The following is a 23,801-nucleotide window of genomic DNA, read 5'->3' as shown; positions in this document are numbered from 1 at the left end:
TTGATGAGGTCAGATCAACATATGTAATGTCAGAACAGGTCAGCTCCATACAGTATATGGAGATCTAAGGGGAGGGTGGTAGCGGGGACATTCTCTTGAGTGTACAGGGTTTGAGGGCCCAGGTACGGCCGGGCCTTCATTTTTGGGCCTGTTGAGAACTCTAGTTTTCGCCGGCTGCTGGGCACTGCTGCAATAATAACTTTAGGGCAGATCCGTCTAGAGTTTGAATGGACAGGTATCAGTCAAAAGGGAGACATCGAAGATGAAGGATGGATGGGGAAGGATCAACATATGGAATGTTAGAACAGGTTCTGACATATAACCATATATGGAGATCTAAGGGTTTGAGGTTTGAGGTCAGATGTATGATCTTAATTGCGACAACAGGTCGCATTTACTATGATATTGATCCCTGATTTACTATCATCCCTGATGATTTCATAGTGATGTCACAACAAAGACCTATGTCATAGTGAACCTATCACGAGACCTGGGCACAATATATGGGGGCTTTCCCCATGTGGGAATTTTGAGTGACAACTTCACAACTTCAAGGCTTTACTCTCTCCCCATGCCTTCGGCCTGGTGGAGACAATAATGCCAGACTGCCTACATTTCCCAGAATGCATCATTGCAGTCCCAGCCAGTAGATGGATGTCATAGTAATTAACCAGCTGAGAGCAGGAGCGACAGTGTGAGGCAACTTGAAGCAACAGAGGTTCTGTTCTGGGAAAATAAAACTAAATGAAACTAATTAAACATGTCTGAAAAAAAAACTTTACTTGTACCGAGTGATGCTGAAAACGTCCGAAAAAGATCCACGGCAGGCAGTTCAGGTGAGCTTATAGACAATTAGACATATAACCCTGAAATGTTACTGTTTTTACAAGACTATAAACGTGGGACATGTATTAACCTCAAACTTCTTTAGGATATTTTATACAGTATTAAACGTGTTTTTTCCACGTTTCTGCACACGTGAGTGTTTGTTACTGTTTAATCAGGATTAATTAAAATCACCTGTATGCGATTCAATGTTCAGTGTTCAATGGCCTATCATTAATGTTCCTGTGCCCCTCTGTCTCCTCCAGATCAGAGTAGCCTAATCTTACTGTGTTCATTTAAATTACATTTCCTTTGTGGATACTGGATACATCACGGGGCTATAAATTAAAATGCAATTACATGAACTATCTGTTGAAACAGCGATGTTCATTGAAATCATACATGAAGAAGAGATGTAGGCTACTCCAGAGTACTCATGTCAAACACTCACTGATTATTGTACAGTCCAGTGGATTTTAAAGTGGGGTCTTGAATGATAATAGGCTAATATTATTATTTAAAATTTCACGTGGTGTATATAAGCTATTAGTCAGTCAGCATTTGTACTTGTAAATTGTAGCACCAGTGTATTTAAAGCATTAATGTGGTCAGTCACAGACGGACAGGAGGCTACATTCCATATGACCATCAGCAGATTCATGTTAGTCACAGATGTTTTACCAGGACGGTTATGGAGCATCGGGTGACAACCTCACAATACCTGCGTGCATAATCATCACTACAGCATTTTGGTTTTTATTATCTTCACTGTGTGTGTGTGTGGTCTGCGAGGTCTGATGTCCACTTGCCAACAAAGAACTTTGTGGGAGAAACCAAATTGAGACTGTACAAATTAAAGTTTGGCACTGGCTACATTTTGTTCAGTACAATACTGAAAAGTATTCATTGTGCTGAATGTCCCATTTCACAAGTTCAAAATGTATTAAACAATCTTTTGAAAATAGTCGATCACATGCTCAATTGTGAGTTTGTAGATCTTCTATTTTCAAAAGGCTGAAAAATAATATGGCTTAAAACTAAGCGTACACCGCTGGTGCTGCCTGACTTTCCTGAGTGAAATTGAAAAATAAACCTTGATTCTTGGTGGCAGGGCACCATGGGGAGCCTGATCAGCAGCAACGGTTCCCACGGCGACATCACTCGGACCTGGCTGTAGCGGAGACGCCCTCCCCGGACACTGGGCACCACTACTGCGCCTATTCACCTAAAGCTCTGCTGGCTTTAACCCGAGGTGAGACTGGTCTCCACTGTAGTCCTGCTTCTGTCCTGTATGGAGGCCTGTCGGACCGCTCGCCCCAGTGGTTCTTGTATTCATTTTACTGACGTTAGGTTTAGGCATAGTTTTACTGAGGTTAGGAAAGGATAAATTTAGGTATAGTTTTACTGCGGATAGGGATAGGTTTGGGTATAGTTTTATTGAGGTTAGGTTTAGGCATAGCTTTACTGAGGCTAGGAATAAGGATAGGTTTAGGCATAGTTTTACTGACGTTATGTTTAGGAAAACCTGGTGGCGACTGCTCCGAGGTTAGGTTGCCGGATTTGACCCGGGGTGAGCGTGTTTTGGGATGAGCATTCTTGTGTTAACCCACTGCCCGCCAGAATTAATGTCTTTATTTATCAAGCATTGACATGGTTTTCTCCCTTTCAACCCTTATTTTGAAGAGCCAAATATACGTAACCGGATGTTACGATGACGTAATGCTGTGTGTGGTGTCTTGACCGGTTGTTGTTCTCTCGCTCGGTGCAGAAAAAAACCCCACCAAGTATCACAGCGCCTGCTGTCGGCCGTTGGGAAAACCTTGTTTTCACCAGAAACGACAATCATTGCGCCGATTTGGAGATACAGGCCATTGAAGGCAGCACATGGAGTTCAAGTGGATGCACTCTATGTGCAAGTGGAGTGTAAAGTATGACAGTGGCCACTGTCACACTTTACACTGGGATGCTAACGAGAGACGGCTATCGATGCGATCCGATAACATGTATTAAAGAATACAAAGCCTAGAAAATGTAGCCTACGGTTCTGGCGGGCTGCCGGACTAAAGTTTATCTATGCTTCTGGCAGGCTCCGTGAATTTAAAGCTATTTCACCCTATTTTAACCCTATTCCCAATACTTTTAAAATGAATTGTTTAAAGTAATAATGTAACTTCCACCAGTAGACCTTTTATGCTTTCTTTCAGGCATTTTGAGGCTATTTCTGAAAGTATAAAGCACGGCTCAAGTTTAGACAGGAAACACTAATGGTCAAGGTGCAGGATCCAAAAAATAACTTAAGGAGATCCGCACACCGCTTTAAAAGCTCCCAAAATAATTTATTGACAACAGAGCAGAGTAAAATACAATGTTTCGGCCTCAGGGGCCTTCGTCAGGTATGAACGTAAATTATTTTGGGAGCTTTTAAAACGGTGTGCGGATCTCCTCTCTCCTTTCTTAGACAGGAAACACTCACGTCAAAGTAGATTGACCATTTATTGCAACAAATGGTATACAGTTAATCTTGGCGTTAAAGGCTCCGCGCTCTGGGAGATATTCTCTGAATTTTGTCTAAGCAGCATTCTAATCAAAATCAGAACATTAGCAAAAAAAACATGGGTATACAAGAACAAGCACATATCAAGACAGTTAATGAGATTAACTTGAGTCAAGCAAACTTGAAACATGGTTTACACATTTAAGCAATACATAAGTAATACATTGATATTTAGCTTGAATCAGCAGACTCTGATCAGTTTGGCAGCAGCAGCTGTTAATGGGCATATCGCTGTACCTAGTTCAAACACAAACTCAATGAAAAAAACAGTAATTTATAGAGCTATAGATTTTTGGAACAAGTTAGCACAGTTGAAAGAACAACTTTAGTCTAAATATATTTATAGTTATTCTATACTAGTGTTTGTTTTAATCTGTTTTATATATGTAATTGAGAATTGATGTATGTTATTTAATTGTGTTTTATATATATACTGATATTGATGAACTGAATTAATGCAATTCATGTTTTAGTTTTCTAATATGTTGTGTGTGGACCCCAGGAAGACTAGCTGACTGCCATGGCATCAGCTAATGGGGATCCTTTTCAAATAAGCAGCAGTGTCTGTGACTCAATGGAAGCAGAGCTATTTGTGAAGCAGTGACGGTGTGCAAAGCATTTCCATTCTTTTGCCGACACATGAAGTAGCAGCCGCGCGCAAGCGTCAGGGTACACTGAGTGCCATATTTAAAGGGACCACCTTGTTGAGGGTATGAGGTTTGAGTATGGAAGTGTGACATAATGATCAGCTGAGATGTGAATGACGAATAGGAAGCTAGGCTGATTGATCCAATCAGTTGACTGACTGCTGATTACAGCTGAGGCAACGTGTCCCTGTATAAACTAACGACAGGCTTCATTAGTTCATTTTAACCACTTTATTCATTTATATGTTGGCTATTCAAAAATAATAGATCTACAAGATCACAGCGTTTCACTTTGTGCCGTGCTGCGAGCTTGTACAGCTATTTTTGAAAAATAGCAAACACTTTTTGAACATTTTGAATATATATATATATATATATATATATATTATATATATAAACAAATCTCTAATGGGCATCCCTGCCGTGAAACCTTTTCAGATGGGGGGGGTCTGTGGCCAATCCTTGACTTGGAAAAAGTTTGAGAACCACTGCGATATACAGTGGATAAACTGGATATAATATGGATATGTTCATTGCCCGGCCCTACTTGGAACATGTGTTATTTCAGTGATTTGTCGTCCTTTCCAGGTCAGTCTAGGTCTAGGACGTCGGAACGCTCCACGCCGCCACAATATGCTGAGGAGGGCTGGCATGAAGGCACCTCCAAGACCACCATCAGAGCTGAGAACGAGGTGGAGGCCATGAGAGAGGCCAATAACTACAAGGTAACTGAGCTGAGAACGAGGTGGAGGCCATGAGAGAGGCCAATAACTACAAGGTAACAACTGTACAATGTTGATGTCAGTGGTGGAAAAAAGTACTCCCAATGTCGTAGAAATTCTCTGTTACAAGTGAAAGTCAGGCATTCAAAATGTACTTGAATAGAAGTACAAATAAAAGTACAAATGCATGATTGGCATAAAAATATACTTAAAAGTACTCGATATGCAGAATGTCCCGTTTCACAAGTGTTCAAATGTCTAAAATGTATACAAATCTTTTGTAAATAGCAGATCTACTGTACAAGCTCACAACACGTCGCACTGCAACGCATATATGGCTGAAGTGGTTAATGTATGTTTTGTAATAAAACCGGAAGATGGTAAAGTGACAATGTAAGGAAGGACGTTTAAGAACTTTTTGACTTATTTTAAGGGAAAAAAGACCATTACATCATCAAAACTAATCAACAAACAATACTATAAAAACTGGTCAAACATTGGCCAAATTGTCAAATAATATAAGGAAGGCACAACTTTTGAAAATAGCTGATCTACAAGCTCACAAACGTGGCATGAGATTGTAGTTAGGCTATTCCCATTTTCACATTTCCCCAGTTCAAATATGATTATTTTGGGGGGGGGGGGTCCCCAGTTCAAATATTATTATCTTGTGGGGAAAAGTGCTCTAGAATTGATGTCCTGACTCTCAAAACTATAGTTCGGAAAGCCTTTCTGATGTCAGAAGGAGGAGTCTGAATTGGCCTTAAGCATGAAAAATACGTCAGAAGGAGGAGTCTGAATTGGCCTTAAGCATGAAAAATGTATTGAGTTATATGCCAAATAGATATTACAGGGAATTACTTAAGACCTAAAAGGGGAATATAAAGAAACAGAGCCCACAGATGGATGCTGGGGAGGTGGTGTACAGCTGCTGATGCAACTCCCTCCAGTCCAGAGGATAGTGAGAGCAGCAAAGAATCCCAGCCCTAGTCAGGGTACTGTCTTCCTTTACATGTCTGAACTTTGTTTTCCTCCAGTTTGGTTTCAGGAAGTGGAAGGGTTATGTGACTGAAATACCCATGGCGAACCGGTCGGCTGTGGTCAAAGAGCTCTACTGTGACCTGACCACGGTGAAAGACCAAGCAGGTCCTCAAGCCTCCTTTATTCCTCTTTTATTTTGCTTTTCTTTTATGAATACAATAATGTTGCCCAATCTGTCTGGTAGAGCAGGGGTTCTCAACCCGTGGGTCGCGACCCCTCGGCGGGTCGCCAAATTATTTTAGGGGGTCCCCAAATTATTTTCAAAAACAAAAAAATATATATTTTCTTTCACGGTTTTTCAAAAATAGCAGATCTACAAACTCATAGCGCGCCACCGAGTGGCGCGCTATGAGCTTGTAGATCTGCTATTTTTCAATAGCTAAATTATAACATGATGCTTAAAACACAAAGGGGTTCCCGCCCAAAATGGGTTAAGGTTATTGTAGCAGTCAATTTATATTGGGGGTCGGGAGGGGGCGGGGCGGGGGTCCCGAGATATTGCCAAAGCATTTCCGGGGGTCCCCGGCCAAAAACGTTGAGAACCCCTGTGGTAGAGTATGTAAACCTAATAATATAACTTGTACAATCTTTATGGTAGACTATGTTGATACAATATTTCAGTCCAAGTATTGTACAGTATGTTAATATAATATGCAACCTGTATGGTAGTTTGTTGCAATATAGAGTATACAATATAACTTCTACAATTGGGGTGGTTGTATTTTGTCCCCCCCCCGTGCTCTTGAGACATTTTAATTTAGATCCCCTGAACAAGCAACTCTGTAGCAATGAGTAGGCCTACTATTAGATATAGAGCTATTTAACACTTATTTTAACCAAAGAAAATCACTTGGCCTACCTTTTTTAATATGCATTCATAATTTGTATTTACAGGTTCTGTGGTAACCTTTGGAAACATAGTCTATGTGTTCTTATTTGGATGGTGGGTCTCCCTGTTCTACTTGCTTCTTTGCCCTCTGATGTTCCTGACCGTCTGCGGAGCTCCTTACGGTAACGTTATGTTTACACTAGAGATGTACCGATGAACCTTTTTCGTTCCCGATACTAATGGTGATACCAACAAGTTGCGTATCGGTCGATACCGTATAGTAGTATAGGGCGGCGGTGGCTCAGGGGTAGAGTGACTGGATGGTAACCGCAAGGTTGCCAGTTCGATCCCAGGCTCCCCCAGAGTTAGTGTCAAAGTGTCCTTGAGCAAGACACTGAACCCCTAATTGCTCCTGATGTGCTGGTTGGTGCCTTGCATGGTTTCTCCCGCCATCGGTGTATGAATGTGTGTGTGAATGGGTGAATGTAATGCACAATCTATGTAAAGCGCTTTGGATAAAGGCGCTATATAAATGCACCATTTACCATTTAGTATTGATCCAATACCGCTGTGTCATTTAAAAGCAATCTAGGACAGTGGTGCCAATAATTTGATGACCGGCAGAGACTCAATTTAGATACGTCGCATCTATTGTTTTTATATGTTCACTTAATTGTGTTTTTTGTCTTAACATTGGCTTGTAGGCTTCCTAAACAAAGATTGCAAAGGGCAGACATGACATAACTTAATTTCTTTATACTTTCAAAAACGTAAGAAGTGGCATAAATAGGCAATAGCCGATCTACAAGCTCACAACACGTCTGGTTATCATGAGACTGTCATGATATGGCCATATTGACATTCCCATATATGGGCTTAATATTTATGACATCAGGCATCTCCATATATGGGCATTCCCAGCCGATGCCCTAATACAATCCCTGTTATGCCCAATATGGAATTTTTTTAATTTACCTTTTTAGGCCTGAAACAACAGAGCTTCTTAACACGGCACAGTTGAGAAGCACAAGTTAAACTATTAATCTGGTGTCCGTGAGGTCAGATGTAGAATTGTTGGCCGGCTCCATATATGCTCCATGTATGGCTATCCAGGGTTTGATGAGGTCAGTGTCGTGATCTTCATATATGGAGATCCATGTGTTGTACCAACTTTGTTCATTTGGAAATCTTGAGTCACAACCATATATGGAGATCTAAGGGTCTCCATGATGTCACGAGGCGTGACCATATATGGGGCGTGATGTCACGAGGCGTGACCATATATGGGGCGTGATGTCATGAGGCGTGACCATATATGGAGGTGTGATGTCACGAGGCGTGACCATATATGGAGGCATGGGTGACGCAACAAACAAACGGGAAATACAGGTTGTCATAGTAAATGCGACCTACTTACTTACTTAATCCTCTTCGTTCCCGGTGGAACATAAGGCTGCGACTATCTGCTTCCATCTGGTCCTATCCTTTTTATCCTTTTTGGCCTCCCTTGTTTCCTCTTTCCAGGTGGGGTCCATCTTAGGGCTACTTTAGGACTGCTGTTCTGATCCATTCGAAGGAGATGTCCGAGCCATCTGAGCCGTCTGTGTTTGATTTCCAGTACCACATTGTAACAGTTTGTCTTTAGTTACAGGTCCTCGTTGGAGATCTTTTCTGGCCAAAAGATGCGACATATCTTCCGGAGGCACCCATTGTGGAATGAGTTGATTTTATTCATGTCGCTCTCCACCACTCGCCAGCATTCTGAGCCATACAGCAAAACTGACTTAACGTTGCTGTTATACAGTTTGATCTTCGTTTTTAGGCTGTATTGCTTAGATTTCCAGATGATCTGGAGGCTTGCAAATGTGCTGCGAGCTTTATACAGATGTCCCTGCTGCACGCATTGTCCTTACTTCCCAGATACGTGAACTCCTCAACGTAGTCAAGGGGGTTACCATCCACAGTGATTGGTACATGTGGTGTTGGGTGTATGCACCCAACCTACAGTCCTACAGACCTACAGTCGCAATTAAATAATTTATGAATGAAATAAAATTAATTGAAAAGGTGATTGAGAATAATTGTTTTTTCCCCTTTTTTTCCCAGGGAAATTGTGTTGGAAGTTGACCTTTTACTTTATATGGCCATTTGGGAAGTCCATACAGGGGGTAAGATTATAGAGTCCATAGTCTAACTTTACAGTTTTTTCTTTCTTTTTTATTATATTTTTGTAAATTAATGTCCTACTTGATCATACTACAGCGTCACACAAAAGCATCAAAAGTAGCAAGCTTGAAATGCAGCTTGAGTCTTCAACTGCCTTATTTTATTTTTATTATGAAAAAATAAATGCGAAACGATTATCTAGGTATTCAGGGAGATTGGTAGACTGTATTTGGGATCGACAGATTATCCGGAATATCGTCTGTCGGGTGGAAACCTCATATGTCCAAAATTGTTACTTTACAGGATTCAAATTCAAAATTAGTGGGCGCGTTCGGAAATTAATAGGAGAGTTCGCTCCGGTACGGTATTTCCAAACGCGCCCAGTGTTTCGAGCGTGTGGATCTATTACCTTTGATGCTGTGATGCTGTAGTATGATCAAGTAGGGTGTTAATCTACGATTCTACGGGGGGAAAAAAACACACAAAAAGTTTGAATATGGAGATGAGGGGTTTATGTCAGACGGCACAATTTAAATCTTATCGTTTTGTTTCTCTTCTGGTACTTGTGTGGTACAGGAGTTTCCAAACAGTGGTACGATCCAGGAGGAAGAGGAGGTGGACACTGAAGACAGAGAAGAGCTCGGCAGGGCGGAGAACTCCACACCCATCTCGGTGTCTTCACCTGCCCCCCTGGAGGAGGTCTCTGTCCCAATCGAAATCCAAATCCCTGTCCCCACCGGTCTGCCACTGCAGGAAAAGAAGCCCTTTGTCGTAAGGATGTCGTAATGCTTTTCCAGAACATTTAGCTTAACCCGTTAAGACCTGGAAAGCCTATACAATGTTATACCTGTATAACATTGTATACGTATAGTCGTATACAATGTTATACCTGTATAACATTGTCACTGGCCATATATGGAGCGTGGCTTGAGTGTACAGGGTTTGATGAGGTCAGATCAACAAGAGTTGCTGGCCGGCTCCATATATGCAGATCTAGGTGAAGATCCAGTCTTCTCCACGTATGGTTATCCAGGGTTAGATGAGGTCAGTGTTGTGATCTTCATATATCGAGATGGCCATATATGGTGGCGTGACATGTCACGAGGTGTGACCATAGATGGAGGCATTAAGGGTCTCCATGATGTCATGTGGTCAGATCCATATATGGAGATCTAAGGGTAACCATATATGGTGGTGTGACAGATGCGAGGTGCAGGATTTCCTAGTAAAAGCGACCTTTGTTCGCAACAAGAGTGATGGCACCAAAATAGTGAAAATAGACAATCTACAAGCACACAACTTGTAGATCAGCTATTCTCACTATTTTAAATCGTTTTAAAATAATAAAGTAACCGTTTTGGACATACAAGGCTTCCACCCGACAACGTTATATAGCAACATGATTTAAAATAAATGAATATATTGAATCAAGTTTTCAAAGTTTCCAGAAAAAAACTTTAATATTTTTAGCATTTAGTCAGTGTTGTTAGACTCAGCCTCAGTCTGTTCTCTATACAGAGATGAACCTTTACTGATGCCTGGATGTAACTTCAGGTGTTAGGATGAGATTCAGGTAAGAGCAAAAGTTAAAAACAAAACCAAGATAAACAAGATAATAAGTCCAGCGCGCTTCAGCCAGTAGAAGTTAGAAGGGCTTGTGACTGACCAGGTGTGTCTTCCTCAGACTTTCGCTTTGACTCTGAGGAAGAATAACTAATACAGCTGTCATCCATTCAGTGGCGGTTCAGTACCGTGGTGTGGCTGCTGTCTGGCTATCCGGTCCTGGTTGTGGTCCACTCTCTGGTGTGCATCATCTCCTGGCTCCTGGTCTTCACCATCCCTGTCGCCAAGATGAATGCCCGCACCCTGGCCACCGTGCTCCTCATGCCCCCGGAGGACATCCACATCCATACGCCCAAAAACGTATGTGTTGCTTTCCTGAAATATGTACAATTATCGAGGCAAAAGAATGTGAGCAATATCTCTCCTTTTATTTTTACTATTTGAAAGTCGCCAGGGCCAACCTATTTTATTTATTTATTTATTTTTCCTTGAAAAATGTGATCTAATGTAATCCTGGGTGCTACACTTCCTCTGCTAACCTGGGGGGGCAGCGGACTGACCTCGTGCGTCCTTCTATGCATGAGTAGTCCAAGCCGCTTCTTTTCACCTGACAGGGGAGAGTTTGCCAGGCCGGACGTAGCGTGTGGAAGGAACACGTTGTTCCTTTCCCCTCCATCAGGCGCCCGGCTGGCCAATGGGAGGTAAAGTGTAAAGTTTTCAATCGGTAAAATGAGTGTCATGTTTTCTTTTCTTTTTTTTTGTTTTCATTTTTTGCAGCTCCGTGGATGTGAGACAAAAGTGATCCTGTGCTGCTATCGCGCCTTTAATGTGTACTATTACAAATACACTTTTCAAGGAATCCACATGTATGCTCTCAGTATCCCTTTAAACTGATATGGGCTCATTTCAACGCTCATGGTGGTTCTTCCTGGCTACAGATAAACAAAAACAGTAAACCGGCTTGCTTAAATCAGGCGCTTTTCTTGATAAAAATCTACTTGGTTGATTCCAAACTGTTATTTTTTTCTGTAATGTGACGGTTTCAACAAGTATACGGAACCAGCTAGAGTTAATCAAATCAGCGTAGCTGGTTTATTTTCCATATATGTATGCTTGCATTGTCCTAGGCCATTTCCCCAACCCCCACATCAAGTAAAATAAAGTGAGCAGAAGCATCACTAATGAACTTGTATACCATGACTGCTACAATCAGTGCTGTGTAATCAGTCTTTAGTCCATAACTCCACTGTCCTGCAGACATGCTTCTTCTGGTACTGGTGACACTGATAATTGGCTACATGGATCGTGGCAATATCTATACGAGTTCAGAGGTGAAGTTTGCCACAGCCATCTCCTCCATCATCCCCCTTTCCTACTTCATTGGAATGGGCATTGCCAGGTAAAATCTTTCCTAATGCATTGGAATGGGCATTGCCAGGTTCCCATTCTCATAACCACTAGAGCCTGAGTAACTGTTACCAGATTTTTGGACAGTTCTAATCTAGACCAACGATTGCCGATTGTTTTGAACAATGTTATTTAAAAGAATGGAAATTAATTCTAATCAATTTGGAAAACTTCTTATCTATTTCTTTTCTCACAAGGCATCACATTGTGACGTTTTTACCTAAAATCGTTCCAGGGGGTCCCTGGAACAAAATATTGAGATGGAGGTCCGTGGCAAAATCCATATAATGTCCTTGAGATGGAAAAAGTTTGAGAACCAATACTTTTTCAGAAAACTGTTGGGTTTACAAGTTGGTTATTGACAGTTATGGATTGTCTGGTCTCGGTCATAATAGGCCTGTGGTGCCCCCCAGTGGCGGGCAGTGGGACAGGCATGTAAGGGCCTTGATGTGCTCCCTCTGCCATGCTCCCTCTGCCACTTTGAAAAATTATAAAAAAAATAAAAACCTCAAACTGCAAGCTTGTATTACTTTGGGAACTTCTCTCGCCAGCATTTTTTGTAATTGTAAATATTTCTTGGGTTTTTGAAAGGCGCTATATAAATTCACGTTATTATGATTATTATTATTAAGAAAAAGGTTATGCTAATTGATCGGAGTCAGTGATTCTCAAAAATGTTCATATCAAGTACTCACACATGTTTTTGACTGCGGACCCCCTTCTGAAGATACTTTGTGCCAAGGACCCCGGAAAGAGATTTGTTTTCCATAATTCAGAATGTATCACAATTTTTCAAGATCTTTTCAAAGGTTTTTAAAAAAAGCAGATCGGCAACCAGCAATTCATCTACAACTAAATTGTGAGGGGTGTTCTAGTAGGTTTGCAGTGAATAAACCCCTCATTACAAAGACATGCATGTTATTTTAAGAGTTCAGTGGGGGTAAAAACCATAGGCACTGGTCTACAGACATGTGCGGAAAAAGTGATCTGGTCAGAGGTCTCATCCTTCATATTTTAAAAAGTGATATGGTCAGATGTGCCATCCTTCATATTTTAAAAAGTGATCTGGTCAGATGTGTCATCCATGATATTTTGTGCGAGTGCATGTGTGCTGTACGACAAGAAAACACATGGATTAAACTTCTCACGTGCTCGTGATGACACAACACCTTAAGACATTTTATGTTTTTTTCCGTGTGTTTTCTAGCCTTTCTGCACAGAGTAACTTCGCTGTGGGGGCAGTGGTCAACGCCACCTTTGGTTCCATCACAGAGATGACTTTCTACATTACGGCTCTCCTGCAGGGCCACAGCGCCGGCTCCAAGTGCTACGAAGAGATCGTCAAGGCTGCACTCACTGGAACCCTACTGGGCTGTATCCTCTTCATCCCTGTGAGTATCCTCAACACTGCATTACACTTTGTTAGTGGTACTGAAGCAGAAACCTGTAAAGTGAAACGGGTAGAGCTGTTTGGCTCTCTACTGGGTGGTACTTCTGTGTTCTTCAGTGCTGTTTAAAACTTTAGATCATGATGACATTGGGACTGGAAATGGCAAGAAGATTGTCTGACTGAATTTGATCGCAGCATTTTACAAATTCACATCTCTGCTATGTATGGCTGCAGTGCTAACTAGCAATGACGGGCAGAGACGACAATGCTACACTGAAGGGTATACATTATCAAAGATGCATTTGTTGAGTACTGTAGATAATGACACAGTATACCATTTGGGTTAGTAATATGGCTTCCAGCTAGTGGTGCATCCAGACTGTCTTGTTTCCTGAGCAGAATTGTTTTTGATAGGATTTCTGTTCTCTCATGTCAACTGTGTGTGTGTCCAGGGGATCTGTATGATCATTGGGGGCATTAAACACAGAGAGCAACGCTTCAACAGCCGCTCGGCTGGTGTGAGCGCAGCTTTACTCTTCATATCTGTAGGAGGTATGTACGTACATGTAAATCTCATATTTATAGGAGGTATGTGCGTATGTTATATCTATAAGGTATGTATGCATGATGTCTCTATCAATTATAATGCCACCAACAGATCTATAGGAGGTATACAGTATGTTCTCAACCTATATTGCCACCACAGGTATGTGCAGTTCTGAAGCCATATGTTGGTGTAGTTTTGTTTTCTCTAGGTGTGTTAAATGTTTAGATTATGTTTGTTTGATTATGATGTGTAATGTTGTCTTAAGGTATATTTAAACCTAACCATGATATTGCCTTAATGTTGTCTTTCTCCATGTATGTTTAATAGCTAGATGTTATGAGAAAGGTAGTGCGCGCACATCCGTAGCCCAGGTGCAAGACAAGCAGCATTGTCACAAAATAAAAAGTTAATGCTGAAAAAGCTTTGTATTTGTATTGCGTCAAAATGCTTCAATCAAACATTGACTACGCAATAAAAATAGAGCAGAGCTTTTTCAGCAGTACCAGTGTGCAGACTCTCTAGATGCTGTTACCGTAATGTTCTCTTTCTCTAGGTATGTTGTACTACCTGCTGTGTGTTTTTAATGCAGCTGTTTTTCTCTAGGTGTGTTTGCTCCCACTCTGTTCTCCAAGACCTACGGTAATCTGATCTGTGATGAATGTTCTAGTATTCCTGGAAACACCACGGCGCCCTTTATGTGCAAGGACTGTCACTATGACATGGTAGGCTACCGGGAGAACTGTCTCTATGTCATGGTACGGTGTCATCACAGCGTGTCCTTACCAGGAAACTGTGCTAAATTTATTAGCGCAAAATTATGTTAAACATGGACTTGTTGCAGTAATGATACAAAGTCAGGTTGAGCAGGTTATCGGCATGTTATTGAGCAGCCACAGCTACCATGATAAAACGTGACATTGTTGAGCGGTACTCCTCACCAAAAGTTGGAACCAGTTAATACTTGGGCGCTCCCACCAAAGAAAATGCTGGATGCTCAGAATGCTGAAACAGCGCTGGGAATAGCAGTGCTCCCTCCTGTGCATCTTTGACATAGAAATGTATGGCAGAAAGGCAGCTAAAAAAAACGAAACTACATAACGGTTGAGCACATCATTCCTTGTATTCCATATACATGCACACACACACACACACACACACACACACACACACACACACACACACACACACACACACACACACACACACACACACACACAGAGAGTGTTAGAGTGTAGCCCACACACACACACACACACACACACACGCAGAGAGTGTTAGTGTAGCCCTAGTTTTTTTTTTACTGGCAATAAGATGAGCAGAGAACATAATATGCAGGTTTTGCAGTATTAAACGGAATCTAAATTCTTTTTTTAGAACAATGGTTTGTGCAATGGTTTCATTTATAAATGCTGCGTTTGCATTCTGTTCCATAGCTTTGACTTTTGGTTCAAAATAGTTGTTCTCTCACTTAAGATTATACCTGCATGACTGTCTATCACAGTCCACATAATATTTCAGAGGAATAGTCTTTCCTTTAAATTCTGAAGCTTGGCTGCATGACTTGTATGATTACTATGTGTACTTTTGTTTTTGTTAACAGACTCAAGCCAGCCAGCCATGGGTTCTATCTCACATAGAGTAAGTACTTCTAGAAAGATTTCATCACTTTGACTAATGTTCTCTATCATAGAGTTTGTACTGCTATAAGATCAGATGTCAGCTCTTGGAGGAGAAGAAGAAAATATTGGGTCAAATAGAGTTGTTCCGAAGCTGCCGATACAGTAATTTACAGTAATATTTTGAATTGATTACTGTTTTATACTCTTACTGTACAATCTACATAATTCTTGTATTCACTTGGAGCTGCACTTTAAAGGACCACTTCACCACTTTTCAACCTATCTTCATATAATCCTCACTAATAATCGTGATAAAATGGCACTATTTCTTTCTATTCAGTCTGTGTCTCATAGGAGGGCTGTGGGCAGTTTAGAGACCCGTCCACCAGTGACATCATCGATGGGGAATCCAAGCTAATAGAAACTGCAGGCTTTCTATTCCGGAAAAGTTGCAATGCGAAAATGGAAGCCATTATTCTCACGATAATAAAAATCTAAAAATGTTTGTCAAAAAATCGTGTTTAAAAAAAATCTGGACCCCGCTTTGAGAACCACTGTCCTAGATTGTTAATTACACAATGGTATCGGATCCGTACTCCGTATCGCCCAATATGCAAGTTATGGGTATTGTCGGAAGGAATAAATGGTATCGGTACATCTCTTTTTTTTGGTCAACTACGTTTTTTTATTAAGAACAGGTTATACATTGTTATATAATTGGCATGATACAGTATACATTTTTCATTTATGAAAAACAAAAAGGAGGAAAGAGAAAAAGAAAACCCTCAGTCCCTCCCACCCATACTGCATGACATCGCATACTATAGGAAAAAAAAATAGTAAGATGATGAAATACTCATGGAAAACGACATCATCTGAAGTGAAGATGGTATACAGTCAACCACATCAGTGGTATCCTGTCCATTAAGGGCTTGTACTCCAGGTATCGGTGCATCTCTAGCCAAACATCTCTTGTGTTCCTCCAGGCCGTTGGTCTACACCATCGCCGTGATGTTACCTGCTGCGTACCTGATCGGCCTCATCTTCACCCTGAAGACCCACGCCTTCATCTACGACATCCACATCAGCGACGGCCAAGGAGGTCAGGGTCAGGGTCAAGGTCAGGGTCAGTACCCAAAAGAGGGTACGAGTACGGCAACAAACGTCAAGGTCACCACTGACCATCTGAAGACAGACAACACGAGCATTAATAGTGCAGTTACTACTGCCAGTACCAGCCATGGAACAGGTGTGTGGAAGGTGTGTGTGCGACTGTGCGTGCATGCAGTGCGTGCATGCAGTGCATGCACATGTGCATGTCTGTCTCAGGGAGCAAGGAAGCAACTTTACTCCATGCATGTGCTGCTTGTGAGTTTGTGTTCCTGCATGCAAGCATGTGATCAGAAGGAGGGTGAGTGGACCTTAAAAACCTTGTTTCTGGATTTTGTGAGAGCCAGGTCTATAAAAACAAGCCCAAAAAGAAGCGACTAGTCTACATGAGCACTTTGAACCTATACATTGGCTATTTGAAAATGGCCGAAAATTAACCCAAGAAACCCATTGCACAATTATTTTTTACAAGAAAAACAAGCCCAAAGTCACTTATAATTAGCAGACATGGCAACACTGACTCACTAAAGCCCAATTCATATCACACAGAAGGACGGCGTTGCTCGCCCACAAATTGCCACAATATAATAAACTACAGGTAAAAAAATAACAAATAAAAACAAGGGTGTACAAAACATGATCACTAACCAAGAGTGTATTGTCTAACAAATGTCCTTCGTGGATTTGTGTTTGCCAATTTATTTCAAGTAGTAGAGGAGACTGAACAAACAGTCAAAAAGGACACGTACATCAATACCTATAGGCTGGATGCTGGATCAAAATGAAGTCAAATAAGAAATGAAAATATAGCTGCAAGCAGCGATAAAGCGGGACCAAGATAGAAGAAGAACAATGCGCAATAAGAACAATATGCACACATAAGACTGACGAGCTGAGTTGTCTGTACCCGGGTTTGAAACAACAACCTTGTGGTCCAAGGGCAAGAGCTCGACTGACTGAGCTACACGGAGACAATCAGTTACTCCATTGTTAACAGGAAAATCATTCAGTGTTAGTTCAGCATAAGTACTCAAACTTTTAGAAATTAGATCTACATGCTCATAACGGTACGGTATGGTACAGTATGGTACAGTACAGTATGGTGCAGTACAGTACAGCACAGTATGGTACAGTACAGTACAGTACAGTACAACACAGTATGGTACAGTACCATATGTTACAGTACGGTACAGCACAGTATAGTACAGTACAGTACGGTGTTACACATTGCACTTATTACACTATTACACTACTATTACACTATTACAAAATTTGACTCAATACACTTTCAATATTACACTATTACACTTATTACACTATTATACTATTACACTACTATTACACTATTACATTTATTACACTATTACACTACTATTACACTATTGCACTAAACGCACTTATTACACTATTACAAAATGAGATTTATTACACTATTTCAGTTACTAGTATCTCTATTATTGTGATGCCATGTCCTAGTGCAGGGTTCCCCAATTAATTTTCCTCGAGGGCCATATTTTGACTAGGGTACCAGGCTGGGGGCCGAGTCCGCACGCGTGAGGTCGAAAATGAATTTTCAGGGCAGGACCCCATTTGAAAAGGATGCCCAGTTTGACATGCATAGGCATTGGAAATCTTCCGCGGGCCGCAAGGGGGCGCTCCGCGGGCCGCAAATGGCCCGCGGGCCGCCTATTGGGGAACCCTGTCCTAGTGCCTGATGGGTCAAATGTAATCTACTTCAATATTTCTATAGTTGAGTCATCACAAATCTTGCAGCACACAATGCATACACTGAGTTGTCTTTACCCGGATTTGAACACACAACCTTGTGGTCCAACGGTGAGAGCTCTACCGACTGAGCTATGCAGACAGTCAGTTGACTCATTCTAAACAGTAACATCATTCAGTATTCATATAGGTATTAGGTGCAGAAGTTTCACAAAACAGCAATTTTCATTGGTTCATAAAAACATTATTTTTGTGCTACGATTATTTGTCCGTATAGGTCCAAAGTTCACGTGTAGAAGTTTTCGTGCATTTTGAGCAAAGATTCTGGGAGAAGTTACATTTGAACTGTTTTTCATATAATTCAAAATGGCGGGTGATCTAAAGGTCAGAGGTCAAAAGTCAGAACACGAAAGTTGTTCGGCATGAGGAGACACATGTGTATCAAAGTGTCATTGTCAAACGGTTCATGAGATATGCACGTTCAACGTTTGCAAGTTTTGCATCAATGAGTGCTATAGCGCCACCATTTGGCCAATCATGATGGGTTTCGCATAGTCACCGTTTGGCATGGCCCTCTATCAGATTACCGGGTTTCGTGAAAACCGACTGCACGGTTCAGCCAGAACAGCTATTTTTGGCGGAAGAAGGAGAAGAAGAAGAAAAATAAACACAAAAACAATAAGTGACCAAAGTCACTTCGTGACTTCTTGGTCCCTTAAAAATCGGCACACCAATTCAGGCTCCCAAGTATCTTTACTTTAATTCGGTAACGTTTCGGGCCGCAGCCCTTCCTCAGACCCTTGAAGGTTTGAGGAAGGGCTGCGGCCCGAAACGTTACCGACCTAGTGTTTTCGGTGGAAACAAAATCATTCTTCCAATTGTTCAACTGTGCCAGTTTTAACTAAGTATGCACCCCTATCGTGCCTGGCCCCGACCAATGCCCCATTGTAATTAAAAAACTAAAGAATAACACAAATGAATACAAACTAAATGAAAACAAGCAAACCTGCCTTACAAAAGAATTGAAATGAAATGGTAAAACATTATAAATTAAAAAAAAAACAATAAAATGCAAAACTATAACAACCTTACACTTTCCCCAAAAGAAGAATCTAATGGCTAACAAGGCGTGGTTGCGATGGACATGGGAGTACTTATTTCCTGCACCTCATTGTGTGTGTGTGTGTGTGTGTGTGTGTGTGTGTGTGTGTGTGTGTGTGTGTGTGTGTGTGTGTGTGTGTGTGTTTTTCCAGCAGGTCACCATGTTGTCCACTGGTCTCGGTGGAGAGCGCTAGGTGTGCTGATCATGGCCACGCTGCTGATGGCTGCGTGCGCCGACCTCACCACGGAGAACCTCCAGCCCATCCTGACTCACTCCACCATTAACCAGGTACACATGAAAAATACAGTTGTTCCGGAAAAGCTGACCATTCTGCCTAAAATTATGGTATCGGCGAGTAAGTCAGTCTGACATTCTGATGCCATGCAAGTTATCGCATGATCACACAGACTATTGAGGATTGTCAATTTTCCAGTAGATAATGAGGCAAAGCAATTAGGTCTTAATCAAAAAGGTTTATTTGAAGATAATACAAAAATGAGAGTAAGTCAAAAGATAAAGTAGATGATACAAGTTGGCTGAGTTCAAATGATTCAGTCAAAATGATAAGTACAAAGAGTAAGGATGATATTGCCATACAAAGCAAGATGAACCAAAAGTGAGATATGGTCCGTCGGTTTAGTCGGCTATTAGCTGACTTCACTTTGACTGCCCTCAGATTATATAGAGCATGATTTCACAACACCAATGGTTTCACAATATCACCAGTACCGGGCCGGCACACGAATGTCCCGTAGCCCTTCCCAAGATTTCACCAAAACACATTAGTCATCCTTTTCTCAGAACCTTCCAGAACATTTGGATACTGCCAGAACATTTGGATTCTGCCAAAAGGTCGACTTGACATGACAACAAGTTATCGTACTGCACAGAGCATCATACCATATTCCCCACCCAACCAATTCTGATCTTGAGGGAGTAATCAGAATATCTGTGGTGTTGCAACACTGTACTGGTTCAGATGGAACATGCAACATGTCACACAGAGGACACAGTGCTGGGACCACATGAATACACTCAGTCAGAGAACAAATTGAAGCATACATAGGTCAGAGAACAAATTGAAGCATACATAGGTCAAAGGGTTAATAGAATATACACCTGTTTATATAGAATGATACGCCTCTATATGTATGATTCCTATACAAGACACACACACACACACACACTTTGAGTACCACTGTCCTAGACTCGTTTAAATAACACACTAGCATCAGATTGGTACTCTATCGACTGATAAGCAAGGCATATATATTTTCTACGTCAGAGCATAGACATAACGCCCTGCCTCTGATTGGCCTACCGACACTGCCGGCCTTACCAGAGCTTCCTCCGAGATGGAAGATAGTCTGCTGCGAGGTTACTCCTTGGTGGGAAATAAATAATACAAGTACGATATACTACAAGAGAATGACAGCTTGGCACGCGTGACAGTAACTTTTATTTTTGTAGAAGAGGCAAACTAATATTGTTTATGCCGTTGGCCTGTTTATTTGTATACATGTGTAAACTTGAAACATTATTGTACTATAAAAAGTTTTCCCTTGATCTTTTTTTAGTATAATATTAGTTTACTATAATTAGATTAATACCTTGATCTTTATCTTTTTTAGTATAATAGTATTAGTTTACTATAATTACATTAATACACGATAATCAACACTAACACTTTAATTTAGAACACAGCCAAATCAAATCATAGTAGGCCTACATACGTGTTCAATCAATTATTCAATCAAAGCAAACGGCACAAACAATATTAGTTAGCCTCTTCTACAAAAATTAAAGTTACAAGTTACTGTCGCCATTCTCTTGTACTGTATTATTTCCCACCACGGAAGAGTACCCTTGCTTCTCAGTGGACAGGCAAGACGGGCAGTGTCGGTAGGCCAATCAGAGGCAGGCGGGGCGTTACCATGTCTATGCTCGGACGTAGAATAGATATACGCATAAGCAAGGTATGGGTATTGGGAAGGAGAAAATTGTATCCGTAGTACATCTCTATTGTGAAGTTGTTGAGAAACAAGAATGCAACAGCAGAAAGAAGAGTATCTAACAAACCCAGTCATGAGGATCACTTTAATATGTTTCAAGTATACCTTGTTTACATGAATGAATTGGCAGCCACAATGTGTTTTTGCAAGGCTTGATGCAAGATGTCTTAACTGAATGATGTCTGTCCTCATGTCTTCAGTACTTCATCGGTGTCACGGTTCTGGCCATGGTCCCTGAGCTCCCTGAGATTGTCAACGGGATCCAGTTCGCCCTGCAGAACAACATCAGCCTGAGGTAAGGGCTGCTTTATGGCCCGATTTATACTCCACAGTACACCGATGTTGCCAAAAACAGATCTCCAAGCAAATCTCTGCAAGCTACACCGGTATACATTCAGCTTTAATTTTCAGTGTAGTGAGGACTATTGAATTAAATCTTTAAGCAATGTTGAACCATGGTAGAACCTTGGTTGCATTGGCTACCTAAATGGGCATTATAAACTGTAAGTCCACATGTATCTGTTGCTTTTGTTTTGTGCCCAGTTCACTCCGATATTAGCACATAATCACATGCAAACAAAATGGATTCCACCAATATAAGCAAAAGGACATTACCACTGATGGAAGATAAGTCTAGCATAACTATTATAACTACAACAATAGGTCACCAATATTGATGTAACTTGACCCCGAGTAAGAAGAGTAAGAACCAAGCCAAGAGGCCTTGTGTGGCACCCCCATGAGGCAGATTAGGAAAAAAATAAATATTGAACAGAAAAAGACTGTCATGAACGTCCATCACTTGACCTTGTTTTGTTTTCAGCCTTGAAGTGGGCAGCTGTATCGCTGTGCAGGTGTGCATGATTCAGATCCCTTGTTTTGTTTTCAGCCTTGAAGTGGGCAGCTGTATCGCTGTGCAGGTGTGCATGATTCAGATCCCTCTCCTCATCCTCTTCAATTCCATCTACGTAAGTTTTCAATGTACAACAAGCAACGTCCTTTTTATTTAGGTCTGTTAGTAGAAGTGTGTCTCAGACTGTGTTGACTTTTATTTCGCAGGACGTGGGATTCGTGCTGGTGTTCAGTGACATCCACCTGTGGGCCAGCATATTCAGCGTCATTCTGGTCAACTACATCTTCATGGATGGGAAATGTGACTACTTTCAGGGTAAAGACATGACAGAGTGATTCATACATGCATATGAACCTGCATTGAATGACATGCTGACAGTGAAGACATAAATGCTGCTACTGGAGGAGGCTTGGGAGTTGGATGGACTTTGATCACTGATTATTTCTTTCCATTCCCGTCTTGGACGTTTTGTCATCTCTAATAACCTTGGTAACCATCAGTTGTGTTTTGTCCCCTCAGGAACCGCTCTGGTGGTGGTCTACCTCATCCTACTGGCTCTGTACTTCTTCGCCCCGTCTCCTCGCGCATGTTTACATGCTTGATGTCCCACGATCTGTTCTTTTCTGTAGATGCATTATTCAGTATTCTCTCCGAGGCCCCTGGGCCCAGTGGTACCTGCACAGCTACCATAGGACCCTCGCAGTGATTAGAACATGCATCTGATGGTCGGTCCTTGTCAATTCTGAATATTATCATGTGACCAAGTCGTATTTAGCAGGTACTTGTTTTGAATGTTCACGACTGGTACCGATGACATCGCTCACTGCAAGATGTACATGAAGGAAGCCAGGCACAAACCCAGTTGTTACAAATAGGTTAACTGTTACAACCTCCACTGGGGAGAGATTAAGTGTGTCTGTGTTGAAAGCCTCAATTCATGTTTGAAGTGTACTTGGAACTCCCAATTTTGAAATTGTGTCACGGACAGACATGTTTTATATCAAGAAAATAAATTTGTAATACAGTGTTGCCAACAGTCATATTGTGTCTGTGCTTCTAAATCTGCTGTCTGATTTATATCACACAGCTGTGTGTGTGTGTGTGTGTGTGTGTGTGTGTGTGTGTGTGTGTGTGTGTGTGTGTGTGTGTGTGTGTGTGTGTGTGTGTGTGTGTGTGTGTGTGTGTGTGTGTGTGTGTGTGTGTGTGTGTGTGTGTGTGTGTGTGTGTGTGTGTGTGTGTGTGTGTGTGTGTGTGTGTGTGTGTGTGTGTGTGTGTGTGTGTGTGTGTGTCAACTGTCTACTCAAAACACATCCACAAATACAGCTCAACATCTGAGTTTCCCGTTTTAAAACCGTTTGACATAAAGTGGGGGTTTGGACGGAGTCCGTAAAAGCAATGAAGTGTTTAACATGGTGGCTGCAATGTCATGCACACTAGAAGCTTCAGCAGAAGGGGGAAACAGTGCAGCCAAATGTATGCAATGTTATGTTGGCAGCCTAAATGGAAGGTCCCACATGTGTCAAATTGAATCTGTAGTTATGAAATCAAATGTTTTTAAAGGGACATTTTGTTGATCTTCAACCTAGATCCCATTGTAAACTTGTGTAAAACGATGGGAAAAATGAATAGTATATTAAGTTCCCATGGCACGGTCATGAAATTCTTGGAAATATTTTGAAATTCATGCCT

At 41.4% G+C, this 23,801-nt stretch overlaps 1 protein-coding gene across 10 annotated transcripts; it reads left to right on the top strand.

Moving 5' to 3' along the window:
* Positions 1–627: 627 nt before the first annotated feature.
* Positions 628–23,152, top strand: cax1 (cation/H+ exchanger protein 1). 10 transcript variants are annotated; one of them, XM_079493874.1, is made up of 20 exons: positions 628–836; positions 1,937–2,077; positions 4,615–4,751; positions 5,786–5,894; positions 6,684–6,800; positions 8,725–8,786; positions 9,361–9,555; positions 10,522–10,707; positions 11,125–11,224; positions 11,605–11,746; positions 12,962–13,145; positions 13,597–13,696; positions 14,295–14,413; positions 15,292–15,329; positions 16,297–16,559; positions 19,402–19,535; positions 21,460–21,554; positions 22,083–22,227; positions 22,319–22,427; positions 22,632–23,152. In XM_079493874.1, the coding sequence occupies exons 1-20, from the start codon at positions 761–763 to the stop codon at positions 22,712–22,714; spliced, it is 2,535 nt and encodes an 844-aa protein (XP_079350000.1). In that variant the 5' UTR covers positions 628–760; the 3' UTR covers positions 22,715–23,152. The 10 variants fall into 10 exon arrangements, with proteins under 10 accessions (XP_079350000.1, XP_079349998.1, XP_079350007.1 ...); XM_079493872.1 differs by having other exon boundaries at positions 19,399–19,535; XM_079493881.1 differs by having other exon boundaries at positions 630–836; positions 16,297–16,412.
* The last annotated feature ends 649 nt before the right edge of the window (positions 23,153–23,801 follow it).

This window comes from Electrona antarctica, assembly GCF_951216825.1.
Source record: "Electrona antarctica genome assembly, chromosome: 23".
NCBI classification, from domain to species: domain Eukaryota; kingdom Metazoa; phylum Chordata; class Actinopteri; order Myctophiformes; family Myctophidae; genus Electrona; species Electrona antarctica.
Note: the sequence above shows the minus strand (reverse complement) of the source record. Positions and strands in the feature narration are given on the sequence as shown.

Coding starts and splice junctions, on each gene's coding strand:
- cax1 (XM_079493872.1), top strand. CDS start 761: ATGTCTGAAAAAAAAACTTTACTTGTACCGAGTGATGCTGAAAACGTC. Junction 14,414..15,291: donor AGGACTGTCACTATGACATG/GTAGGCTACCGG, acceptor TTTTGTTAACAG/ACTCAAGCCAGCCAGCCATG. Junction 22,228..22,318: donor TCCTCTTCAATTCCATCTAC/GTAAGTTTTCAA, acceptor TTTATTTCGCAG/GACGTGGGATTCGTGCTGGT.